Raw genomic sequence first — 11,688 nt, forward strand, 5'->3', positions numbered from 1 at the left:
TTACAGAGCACAGATTGTATGTAAATGGTGGCTCTGCAGTGGCAGAGGCCAGGACAACTGATCACCCCTATCCAGATGATGCTGGGACTTGGCTGGGTGCCTATGACCACGTTTTGATATCATCTGTTCTCAAATAAGAAATAAACAAAACCTCACAGACTATCACTGAGAGTGAGGAGCAGGATGTGGACCCCACAGTCAAAACATGTTGCAAAAATACAGTGCTCTCAGTACAGTGACAGCAGTGCCAGGCATCAGCCTTCTTACTTTGAACTGCATTTGAAAAATTTATAAAAGAAGGTTTGGTAATACTGATAATTGAATTCGACTTGCCTACCCTTTAATAGTCTACAAATAATGCAAGTAATAAAAATCATTATAACAATAATCATAGCTTCCATCTACTATGTGCTAAGCAGTATCTATCATTTCTAATCTATAAAAGAATTTAGGAAGTGGAGCCAAGATAGCAGACTAGTCAGACACACTAAGCCATCCTGCTACAACAAAGACCCCCAAAACCAAGTAAAACAGATACAGATGTCAATCCTGGAACCTGGACCTTAAATGAAGGGATAAAGTATTAGAGTAGAAGCCAATGAGAAGAAGAAACTGACAGAAAACAGTGAAGGAGCAGAGATATGGAGTGGGGGTTCCTAGCTAAATGGCATGGCTCAGTGTGGCCCTCTTGGAATAAAGCTAACAACCCCGTATGAAGAAAGGTACTTCCACAGAATTCCCAATAGGTGATAGAGGTACAGCACAGACACACTCAGGGCTAAGTAAGACCATGTTTGCTGGCTGCAACTCAAGGACGAGCCCAGACTCTCTTACCTGGTAACCACAGGAGCATGTTCCTACAACCCCCAACCCTCTGGTGAATAGCGGCAAGAACTGCCCCATCCCAGCAGCCTCGAATGCCAGAAACCACAGTGCTAACTCACCCTTTGCCCTCCTCCATCTATCTCCCTCTGCCCTTGCCTTTGCCACCCCCTCCTGCCTCTCTCCTCAGCCCCGCTGGCTGGACCCCAGACCCCTTTCAGCTGGCTCGGCCCCCATGTTTGCCGTGCTCTGCTGCCCTGAGGGGAACCAGCCCAGACCCTCAGACTGCCCTTGGCCAGCTCAGCCCCCGCTACACCATGCTCTGCAGCCCCAAGAGGGAACAAGCCTGGACCCTCAGGCCCTTCCCTGTTGGCTTAGGCCCTGCCCAGCTGAGGGCCCTACTCCAGTATCTGGCTCTGGCATGGTTCATGCTGCACACATACAACCCCCCTCACCCCTTCCCCTGCACTGGACCTGCCCTGCTGCACCATAGCTGAGCAACTGGCCTTACATACCTGGACAAGGTGGTGAGAACTACCGTGCCAAAAGATGAGCAAGCAACAAAGCATGCTCAGCTTGCCCACCCAGACATAACAAACAAGACAGAAAAACAGAATGATACAAATAAACCTACAATCAATACCAAAACACATAAAAAAACCAGACAAGATGGGGTCAGTAAGTGACCAAAATAAAGCACCAGATGACCTTCCAGCAGAAGAAAAGGCACTGGAACTACTTGATAGGAAATTCAAAAGTCTAATATTCAAGGTTCTCCAAGAGAGGTGAGAGATCAAGGAAAACACAGACAAAATCATGGAAAACACAGACAAAACCAACCAAAACATAACCAAAATCAAGGAAAAAACAGACAAAGCAATAGAAGAATCCAGGAAAACAATACAAGAATAAAATGTCAAAATAAATAAACAATTAGAAATCATACAAAAATAGCAATTAGAAATCCAAAACATAAACAACAAAATTTCAGAATGGACAATGCAATAGAAGGTTTTACAACAATTTGAAGCAATGGAAGACAGAATCAGCAAAATTGAAGACAAATTCATGGAAGCCACTTTGTTCGAGGAAACATCAGAAAAGAATGAAGAAAAATGAAAAAAACCCTAAGAACTATGCGGGAAATAATCAAGAGCAAAAATGTGCACGTGATTGGAGTTCCAGAACAGGAGAGAAAATGGAAAACACAGAGAGGATCATGGAAGATTTGCTGACAGAAAACTTCCCTAATATTATGAAAGATGAAAAGCTGACCAACCAAGAAGTTCAATGACCCCATATAGGATAAACCCCAAAAGAAAGTCACCAAGACATATCATAATCACTCTTGCCGAAACCAAAGACAAAGAAATAATCCTGAGAGCAACCCGAGGGGGGGAAAAGGTCACATATGAAGGGGGAAACAATAAGATTAAACTCTGATTACTCAGGAGAAATTATGCAGGCAAGAAGACAATGGGATGACATATATAAAACCTTGAAAGAAAAAAATAGCCAACCAAGAATAATATATCCTGCAAAACTCCTTCTCAAATATGATGGTGAAACTGGGACATCTCCAGATAAACAGAAATTAAGGGAATTTGTAAAAACTAAACCAAACTTACAAGAATTATTAAAGGGAGTCCTTTGGTTAGAAAACAAACATCAGTCAACAATCTGAATCTAGGACACAGGCCAGTATCAGCCAGGTACTGACCTAGGTAATGAATTCTCAAGGATAAAACAAAACTGAAAGACTTAAAACAGGGAACTAGAGATGTCAATCTGTAAGTGATGACAGTGTCAGAATAATAATAGGGGGAATACATGGTATATGTATAAAACTGTCAAATAGAGATGAAGTCAAAGCAATATCAAGTAATAAAAGACTGGTTCAAACTTAGGAAGATAAGGGAAAATTGAGAGTAACCACAAAGAAAGTTAACAAACCTACTCATCAAAATAAGGAAGAGAAACATAAAGTCTCAGTAAACACAAAATTTACAATAACAGAAGAAATGAAAAGAAATTACACAGACAAAAGGAGCTCAGGGCAGAAGAGTAAGAGGAACAAAGTAAACCTCAGCAACACACAACAAAAGCACTACAAAATTACAGCAATAAACTCATGCCTATCGATAATCACGCTGAACATAAAGGGCTTAAATGCACCTATAAGGAGACAGAGAGTGAGAAAATGGATAAAAAAAAAAAGATCCATCAATATGCTGTCTGTAAGAGACACACCTTACAATTGGCATAACAAAGTTAATTAAGAAAATGTTCTGCATCCCACTTTGGTAAGTGGTGTCTGAAGTCTTAAAAGCTTGCGAGCAGCCATCTAAGATGCATCAATTGGTCCCAACCCACTTGGAGCAAAGGAGAATGAAGAACACCAAAGACACAAGGAAAATATTAGCCCAAGAGACAAAAGGTCCGCATAAACCATAGACTCCATCAGCCTGAGACCAGAAGAACTATATGGTACCTGGCTACCACCAATGACTGCTCTGACAGGGAACACAGCAGAGAGTCCCTGGGCAGGAAAAAAGTGGGGAGCAGAACTCAAATTCATGTAAAAAGACCAGACTTAATGGTCTGAGTAGGACTAGAGGAACCCCTGAAGCCACGGCCCCCGGACGCTCTGTTAATCCAGAACTAAAATCATTCCCGAAGCCCACTCTTCAGACAAAGATTAGACTGGACTATAAAACATAAAATAAAACTTGTGAAGAGTGTGCATCTTAGCTGAACCAGATAAATGGGATTAAATGGTCTGCTTCTGTCCAGAGGCAGGATGAGAAAGCAGGAAGGGACAGGAGCTGGTTTGATGGACATGGGAAACCTGAGGTGGGAAGGAGGAGTATGCTGTCACATTACAGGGATTGCAACTAGTGTCACATAACAATATGCATATAAATTTTTGTATGAGAAATTTACTTGAGCTGTAAACTTTCACCTAAAGCAAAATTAAAAAAGAGAGAGAGAGAAACACCTTACACACAAAGACATAAATATATTAAAAATCAAAGGAAGAAAAAAATATATCAAGCAAGCAGCAACCAAAAAAGAGCAGGATTGGCAATACTAATCTCAGATAAAATAGACTTTAAGGCAAAATCCACCATAAAAGACAAAGAAGGACATTATATAATGATTAAAGGGACAATCTATTATGATGACATAACCATAATAAATATCTATGAACCCAACGACAAGACTATAAAATACATAAAACAAACTCTAACAGCATTGAAAAGATAAATCGACAGTTCCACAATAATAGTAGGAGACTTCAACACACCACTCTCAGTAAAGGACAGAACATCTAGAAAGAAACTCAGCAAAGATACAGAAGATCTAAAGGGCACAATCAACCATCTTGACCTCATAGACATATACTGAACACTCCACCCAACAGCAGCAAAGTATACATTGTTTTCCAATGCACATGGAACATTCTCCAGAATAGACCACATCTTAGGCCACAAAGCAACCATCAACAAAATCCAAAACACTGAGATAATACAAAGCATCTTCTCTGCTCACATCATAAAAAAAGAAATTAATAACAAGAAGAGCAAGGGAAAAAAAATCAAAAATGGAAACTGAATAACACCTTGCTTAAAAACCACTAGGTAACAGAATAAATCAAAGATGTAATAAAAAAATTTCTGGAATCAAATGAGAATGAAAACACATCATACCAAACCTTTCAGACACAGCAAAGGCAGTGCTCAGGGGTCAATTTATAACAATAGATGCAGACATCAAAAAAGAAGAAATGGACAAAATCAAAATGTTAGCCCTACAACTTGAAAAAATAGAAAGAGAACAGCAAAAGAAGCCCACAGCCACCAGAAGAAAGGAAATAATAAAGATCAGAGCAGAAATAAATGAAAAAGAGAACAGAAAAACAATAGAAAGAATAAACAAAATCAAAAGTTGATTCTTTGAAAGGATCAACAAAATTGACAAACCATTGGCTAAATTACCAAATAAGAAACAGGAGAGGATGTAAATAACCCAAATAAGAAATGAAATGGGGGACATTACAACAGACTCAACTGAAGTAAAGAGGATCGTAACACAGTACTATGAAAAACTGTACTCTAACAGATTTGAAAACCTAGAGGAAATGGACAATTTTCTAGAAACACACTACCTACCTAAACTCACACAAACTGAGGCAGAAAACCTGAGCAGACACATAACAAGAGAAGAAACTGAAAAAGTAATAAAAAAAAACTCCCAACAAAAAAAGCCCTGGCCCAGATGGCTTCACTTGGGAATTCTACCAAACATTGAAAGAAGAGCTCACACCAGTACTACTCAAACTACTTCAGAACATAGAAAAGGAAGCGATACTTCTGAATTCATTCTATAAAGCCAGCATAACCCTGAAACCAAAGCCAGGCAAAGATACCACAAAGAAAATTACAGACCAATAACTCTCATGAATATAGATGCAAAAATTCTCAACAAAATTCTAGCCAATAGAATTCAGCATCATACTAAAAAGAAAAACAAACAAACAAACAAAAAACAAAACAAAACACAACAAAAAACACCACAACCAAGTGGGAATCATACCAGATATGCAAGGATGGTTCAGCATTAGAAAATCAATCCATGTAGTCCACTACATAAACAGAACAAAAGAAAAGAATCACATGACCATCTCAATTGATGCAGAAAAAGCAGTTGATAAAGTCCAACACCCATTCCTGATAAAAACTCTTAATAAAATAGGAATAGAAGGGAAATTTCTCAATATAATAAAGGGCATCTATACAAAACCAAGGGCCAACATCACTCTCAATGAAGAAAGGCTGAAAACATTTCCCCTGAGAATGGAAACAAGACAAGGATGCCTTTGATCACTACTCCTATTTAACATTGTGCTGGAAGTCCTAGCTACAGCAATAAGGCAAGAAAAAGAAATAAAGGGCATCTAAATTGGTAAGGAAGAAGTAAAACTATCCTGTTTGTGGATGATATGATACTATACATACAGAACCCTAAAGGCTCCACAAGAAAATTACTGGAACTAATAGAAAGATTTAGCAGAGTAGCAGGATACAAGATAAACATATAAAAATCAGTTGGATTCCTATACACCAATGAAGAGAACCATGAAAAGGAAATCAAGAAAGCAATACTATTTATAATAGCCCCTAAAAAAATAAAATATTTAGGAATAAATCTAATCAGGGTCTTAAAAGACCTATACAAAGAAAACTACAAAACACTATTGCAAGAAACCACAAGAGATCTGCATAAATGGAAAAACATTCTGTGGTCATGGATAGATAGACTCAATATTGTTAAAACGTCAATTCTACCCAAAGCAATCTACAAATACAATGCAATCACGATCCAAATACCAACAGCATTCTTTAACGAGATGGAAATGCTCGAGATCACTGGTCATTAGAGAAATGCAAATCAAAACTACAATGTGATACCATCTCACCCCAACATTATGGGCACTAATTAAAAAAACAAAATAACAAATGTTGGAGAGGTTGCAGGGAGATTGGAACTCTTATGCATTACTGGTGGGAATGGAAAATGGTACAATCATTTTGGAAAACAATATGGCCCTTCCTTAAAAAGCTAGAAATAGAACTACCATATGATCCAGCAATCCCACTCCTAGGAATATATCTTAGAGAAATAAGAGACATGACACGAATGGACATATGCACACTCACGTTCATTGCAGCATTATTCACAGTAGTAAAAAGATGGAAACAACCTAAGCATCTATCAATGGATGAATTGATAAACAACCTATGTTACATAACACACAATGGAGTACTATGCAATGATAAAGAACAATGATGAATCTGCAAAACATCTCACTATATGGATGAATCTGGAGGGCACTATGCTGAGTGAAATAAGTCAATCATAAAAGGACAAATACTGTATGAGACCACTGTTATAAAAACTTATGGAAAGGTTTACACACAGAAAGAAATAATCTTTGATGGTTATGAAGGAGGGGAGGGGTGGAGAGGGAAAAACACTAACTAGATAGTAGATAAGTGGTAACTTGGTAAAGGGTAAGAGTACACAATACTGGAGAAATCAGCACATCTTGACCAAGACAAAGTCATAGAAGCTTCACAGACACATCCAAACTCCCCAAGTGACCAAGTTAATGGGCTGAGGGCTGGGGACCATAGTCTCAGGGGACATTTAGCTCAATTGGCATAACATAGTTTATAAAGAAAATGTTCTGTACTTCTGCGTGTGATGAGTAGTGTTTGGTGTCTTAAAAGCCTGTGAGCAGCCATCTATGATACTTCTACTGATCCCATGCCGGCTGGAGCAAAGGAGAATGAAGAAAACCAAAGACACAAGGGAAAGATTAGTCCAAAGGACTAATGGACCACAATTACCACAATTTTCACCAGACTGAGCCCAGAACAACTAGATAGTGCCTGGCTACCACCACCGACGGCTCTGACAGGGATCACAATAGACAGTCCTGGACAGAGCGGGACAAAAATGTGGAATGAAATTCAAATTCACATCAAGGAGACTAGACTTGCTGCTCTGACAGAGACTGGAGAAACTCCAAGGCTATGGCCCCGGACACCCTTTTAACTCAGTACTAAAGCCACTCCAGACGTTCACCCTTTAGCCAAAGATTAGGTAGGTCTATAGGGCCAACAATAACACATGTGAGGAATGTTCTTCGTACTTCAGTCATGTATACAAGACTAAATGGGTACACCAGCCCAAAAGCAAATACAAGAAGACAGAAAGGGACAGGAAAACTGGATGAATGGAACAGGGAACCCGGGATGGAGAAGGGGAGAGTGTTGACACATCACGGGGTTGGTGACCAATGTCATGAAACAATTTGTGTATTAATTGTTTAATGAGAAACTAATTTGCTCTGTAAACTTTCACCTAAAGCACACATACACAAAAATTCAGCATGATACATCTTAATAACTCCGTTATGCACTTCAGAAACAGAGACTCCCACAGCTGGTAAATGATGGAGTAAGGACTTAACTTTAAATGTTCCTGATACTAAAATAAGGGGTCTTTTCACTCTACTGCCTCCTGAAAACATTTGAAATAACTCCCTTTTCGACCAAAAGAGGAAGGTGTGAAGTCACCCCAATCTGTGGAGCCAGACTGAGGGGGATGCCTCTTTGCCCTGAACTGTTCCAAATTCACTGTGCTGGTCATTTGAAGCTTGGATGACATAGGATGTAGCTTATTTCAGGTTCATCCAACAGAACCAGGGTGCACCTCAAGGGTTGGATGTGGATAAAACAGCCTGCTACTTTCTGTATTTTTGGGGTGAGCAAGGATGAAAATGAAGAGAGGTCAGCATAGGATTTCCTGTTGCTTAGCACTGAGGTCCAGGCTCCCCGTTCCCCATCCATGCATCTAGGAGTTTTTCTAGTGCTTCCCCCTGCCTCCTTCCACCAACTGCTCCTAAGCCCCTGGTGCTACCTGTACCATCCTTCAGGGCCCTGAGGAAAGTAGATCCCAGAGGGGCTGTAGCTGCCACAGTCCCAGATGGCTGAGATCCCAGGTCCCTCAGATCCTCCCTGGGGGCAGAGATGGAGTCCTGGATCAGCTCTGCCTACTGGATAGTAGTGGTCCAGGCCCTGCTGCTGGGAGATGTTTCCCAGAAACCAGCAGGGGTTGGGCCTTGATGGAAAGGTAGGTTATTGGAGAGAAAAGGATATCCAGGTAGAGGTCGCCTAGCCAAGGGCTACCAGACTATCTCCAAGTTCCCAGTGAAGCCTGAGTAGTCCAGCATATGTGATAAACAAGGCAAGATGAAGAAAGAAGCTCCAGCAATTCTATCCCTCCCTAGGAAATTGCTAGTTGACTTGGTATCAGAGATATTTTCCTGGATCTCACTGTGGTTTTCATCCACATTGAAGAGGAACAAACCCATCACTTGGCTCTTTTTCTTCTTCTTCTTTTTTTTAAGTGGGAAAAATGTGAAGGTGAGAGGAACATAGTCTGATCTTAGAGTTATCTGAGATGGGGACTAGAATGCTATCTACTCATGGTAGGTGAATATGCACATACTTATACACATAAGTAAATAAACATACGCACGCAGGACTCAGAATAAAGTGGAACTTGCAGAGTAATTACCAAAAGGAGAGGAGTTTCCTGGATTGTTATCAACAAGAACCCCTCAGTCAGGGAATGTGACTGGCCTCAGAGAAACACAAATAGTAAACCATGGTGGGCATAGTGTGGACTTACCCATGAGCAGGAAGAGGAGAGGGGTCCATAGAGTGGGAGAAAATATGTACGACAGAGTCTTCTGTGACTTGGTGGAGAAAGGTCCTAGAGCACAGTCATCTGTATATCTCTTTGGGTTCGCCATGATGATCTACTTTCAGTTCTCAGGCTGGAGGAGGAAGCACTTACCACAACATCCGCTAGCGTGTGTGTGTATGTGTGCTCCAGAAAGGGTGGGTTAGAGCCTGCACCATGGACTCCTCCTACCCACTCACATTACGGTAGGGCCCCCAAGTCAATTCAGGGCCTTCATGGGACTTGCAATACCATACTGAGCATTACTTGCTTTAGTTTAGTGTCAGATGACTTGGGTTCTATATTCTGTTCTGCATTTTCTGTCACTTCCTCTCTGTCTGAGGTGAAGATTTGAGACATGCTGTGTTCTTGTAAATGTAGAACATTTCCCTGGTGGCACACTCAACGCCCTCACACTGAGCCTATCTTCTTTCCCCTATTGTCTGCGGGGGACTTATTGTTTATTTTCCTTACCTCTGGCCACAGATCAAATTTTTACTTAGGGATCAATCTTCTCCATCTCTCAGTCCACATGGTGTAGATGAGGCTTCCCCCTCAGAGTCATATGATTCTGACTTAAGCAAATCAGAACATTGCATTCCTCTGGCCACGGTGACCACTTCCTGCTTCCCAGGTGGGTACCTGGCCTAAGTTGTCTAAATAAAATGAAACTCAACGTTCTTGGGAATTCTGGGACAAGTAGTCTCTCTCTCTTTCTCTGTGTTGGGTTTGAGTTAGAAGGAAGTAGCCTTGGCAGGTGCTGGCAATCGTCTAGTGACCACAGAATGGGACCCTGTCTGGGAATGGAGTCAACACAGAAGAGGTGGGGTAAAAAAAATGGAGACAGAGAAACTAGTTTTGGTGACATCATTTAAGCACCTGCTTAAACCATGACTGAAGCATAATCTATCCCTGGAATGTTCAGTTACATCGGTGTCTTTAAGGCTGCCTCTAAGATGGCCCCCAATGATCTCTGCCTCCTGGTATATTCATGCCCTTGTGTAGTCTCTCCTTCAGTGTAGGCTGGGTTCAGTGACTTGCTTCTAGTGAATAGAATGGTAGAGGTGGAGAGATGTCCCTTCCGAGAATAGGTTATAAAAAGACTGTGGCTTCCATCTCGGGTGCCCACTTTCTTTCTCTTCCTAGCTCGAACTGAGGGAAGCTGGGTTTTATGTTATGAGCTGTCCTATGGAGAGGCCCCCATGACAAGGAACTGAGGGACACCTCTAGCCAACACCCACTGAAGAACTGATTTCTCTGGCTAACCGTCAATGTTGACCTGAGGCCTGCCAAGAGCCACACAAGTGCTGTTGGAAGTGAACCCTCCCCTGGTTGAGCCTTGAGATAGCTGAGGCCCTGGCTGACACCTTGATCAAAGCCTGAGGAGAGACCTTGAGCCAGAGGCACCCAGCTAAGCTGTGCCTGGATTCCTAACCCACAGAACCTATGAAAAAATACATGTTTATTGTCTTAAGCTGACACGTTTTGGGGGTAATTTGTCATGCAGAAATAGATAACTAATACAATGGGCCAATAAATTCTCTGTTTTGCTTAAGCCAGTTTGTGTTGGCTTACCGTCACAGGCAACTGAAAGACTTTTAACTGATACGGAAATATGGCAACTGACTAGAAATGGATGCTGCGAGTAAGATTTGTGGAATTGGCTGAATTGAGAAGGATGGGCTGGGAGAAACAAAATTCTCTTTACCTGCTTTGAGAAAGTGCCTTTTTTTGTTTTTACTGGTAGTGAAATAGCTGGTTGAACTACAGTAGCCTACTGTGTTTTGAGATTCAGATTACATGTTTGTTCAGGCTGTAGCATTAGAGGACTTAGTAAGAAAACTTCAGGATAATGGAGTGTGTGGTTTTAGCTAACATTCAGTGAGTGCTAGCCCCCCTCTAACACTTTACACATATCAACTCGTTTAATCCTCACCACAGTTTTATGAGATAGATATTTTTTGTCATTCCCATTTTATAGATAAGGCAACTGAGACACAAAGAGGTTAAATAATTTACTCAGAGTTTCGTAGTTAGTAAGAATTTGATCTCAGTGTAGGAGGAGGAAGGGAGAGAGAGGATAGTAGGCTTCTGCCCACACAGAACATTTCAGAGGATGATCGTCAGCTCATGTTTGTTGCACAGCCCTGACAGTCCTTAAATTTTGTGCCCTAAGTGCTTCCGTTGCCTCACACTTGTCCTTGTCCTGTGGCTTGAACATGGCTATCTAGAGGGAGATTCAGGGTGTGGTGCAATGGATCACTTTTGTGTGGCCTTTCTAACCATAGTCTTGTAACTCCCACCCAGGTGATTGGGTGGAACTGTGTGGATATGGTAATTGTGGCCCACCAAAGGGATTGGTCAGTTTTACCATCCCACTGGGCTTGAAATAAGCCACCCCAGAGACGGGAGAGAGAGGATTCCAACACTACCAAGGAAGAACAGCCAGGAGCCAGCATGTCGTTTGGACCTGGGATCCGTGTGCTGAGAAGCTCCTGGAACCAGGAGACAGAGAGAGAGAGAGAGACCGAGAGCTGTAACACTGAAGGT

General features: G+C 41.4%; 1 protein-coding gene across 6 annotated transcripts in view; it reads right to left on the reverse strand.

The window, feature by feature from the left end:
* LY9 (lymphocyte antigen 9) overlaps positions 1 to 11,679 on the reverse strand; it is a 28,194-nt gene extending 16,515 nt beyond the window's left edge. For all 6 annotated transcript variants that reach the window (XM_023725143.1, XM_023725140.1, XM_023725144.1 and 3 more), the window contains exon 1: positions 9,085 to 11,679. In XM_023725143.1, the coding sequence (XP_023580911.1) occupies positions 9,085 to 9,208 (124 nt within the window). In that variant the 5' untranslated portion in view covers positions 9,209 to 11,679. The remainder of the gene's footprint in view (positions 1 to 9,084) is intronic.
* Positions 11,680 to 11,688: the final 9 nt, after the last annotated feature.

Source organism: Trichechus manatus, unplaced genomic scaffold (genome assembly GCF_000243295.1).
Source record: "Trichechus manatus latirostris isolate Lorelei unplaced genomic scaffold, TriManLat1.0 scaffold00288, whole genome shotgun sequence".
Taxonomy (NCBI): Eukaryota; Metazoa; Chordata; class Mammalia; order Sirenia; family Trichechidae; genus Trichechus; species Trichechus manatus.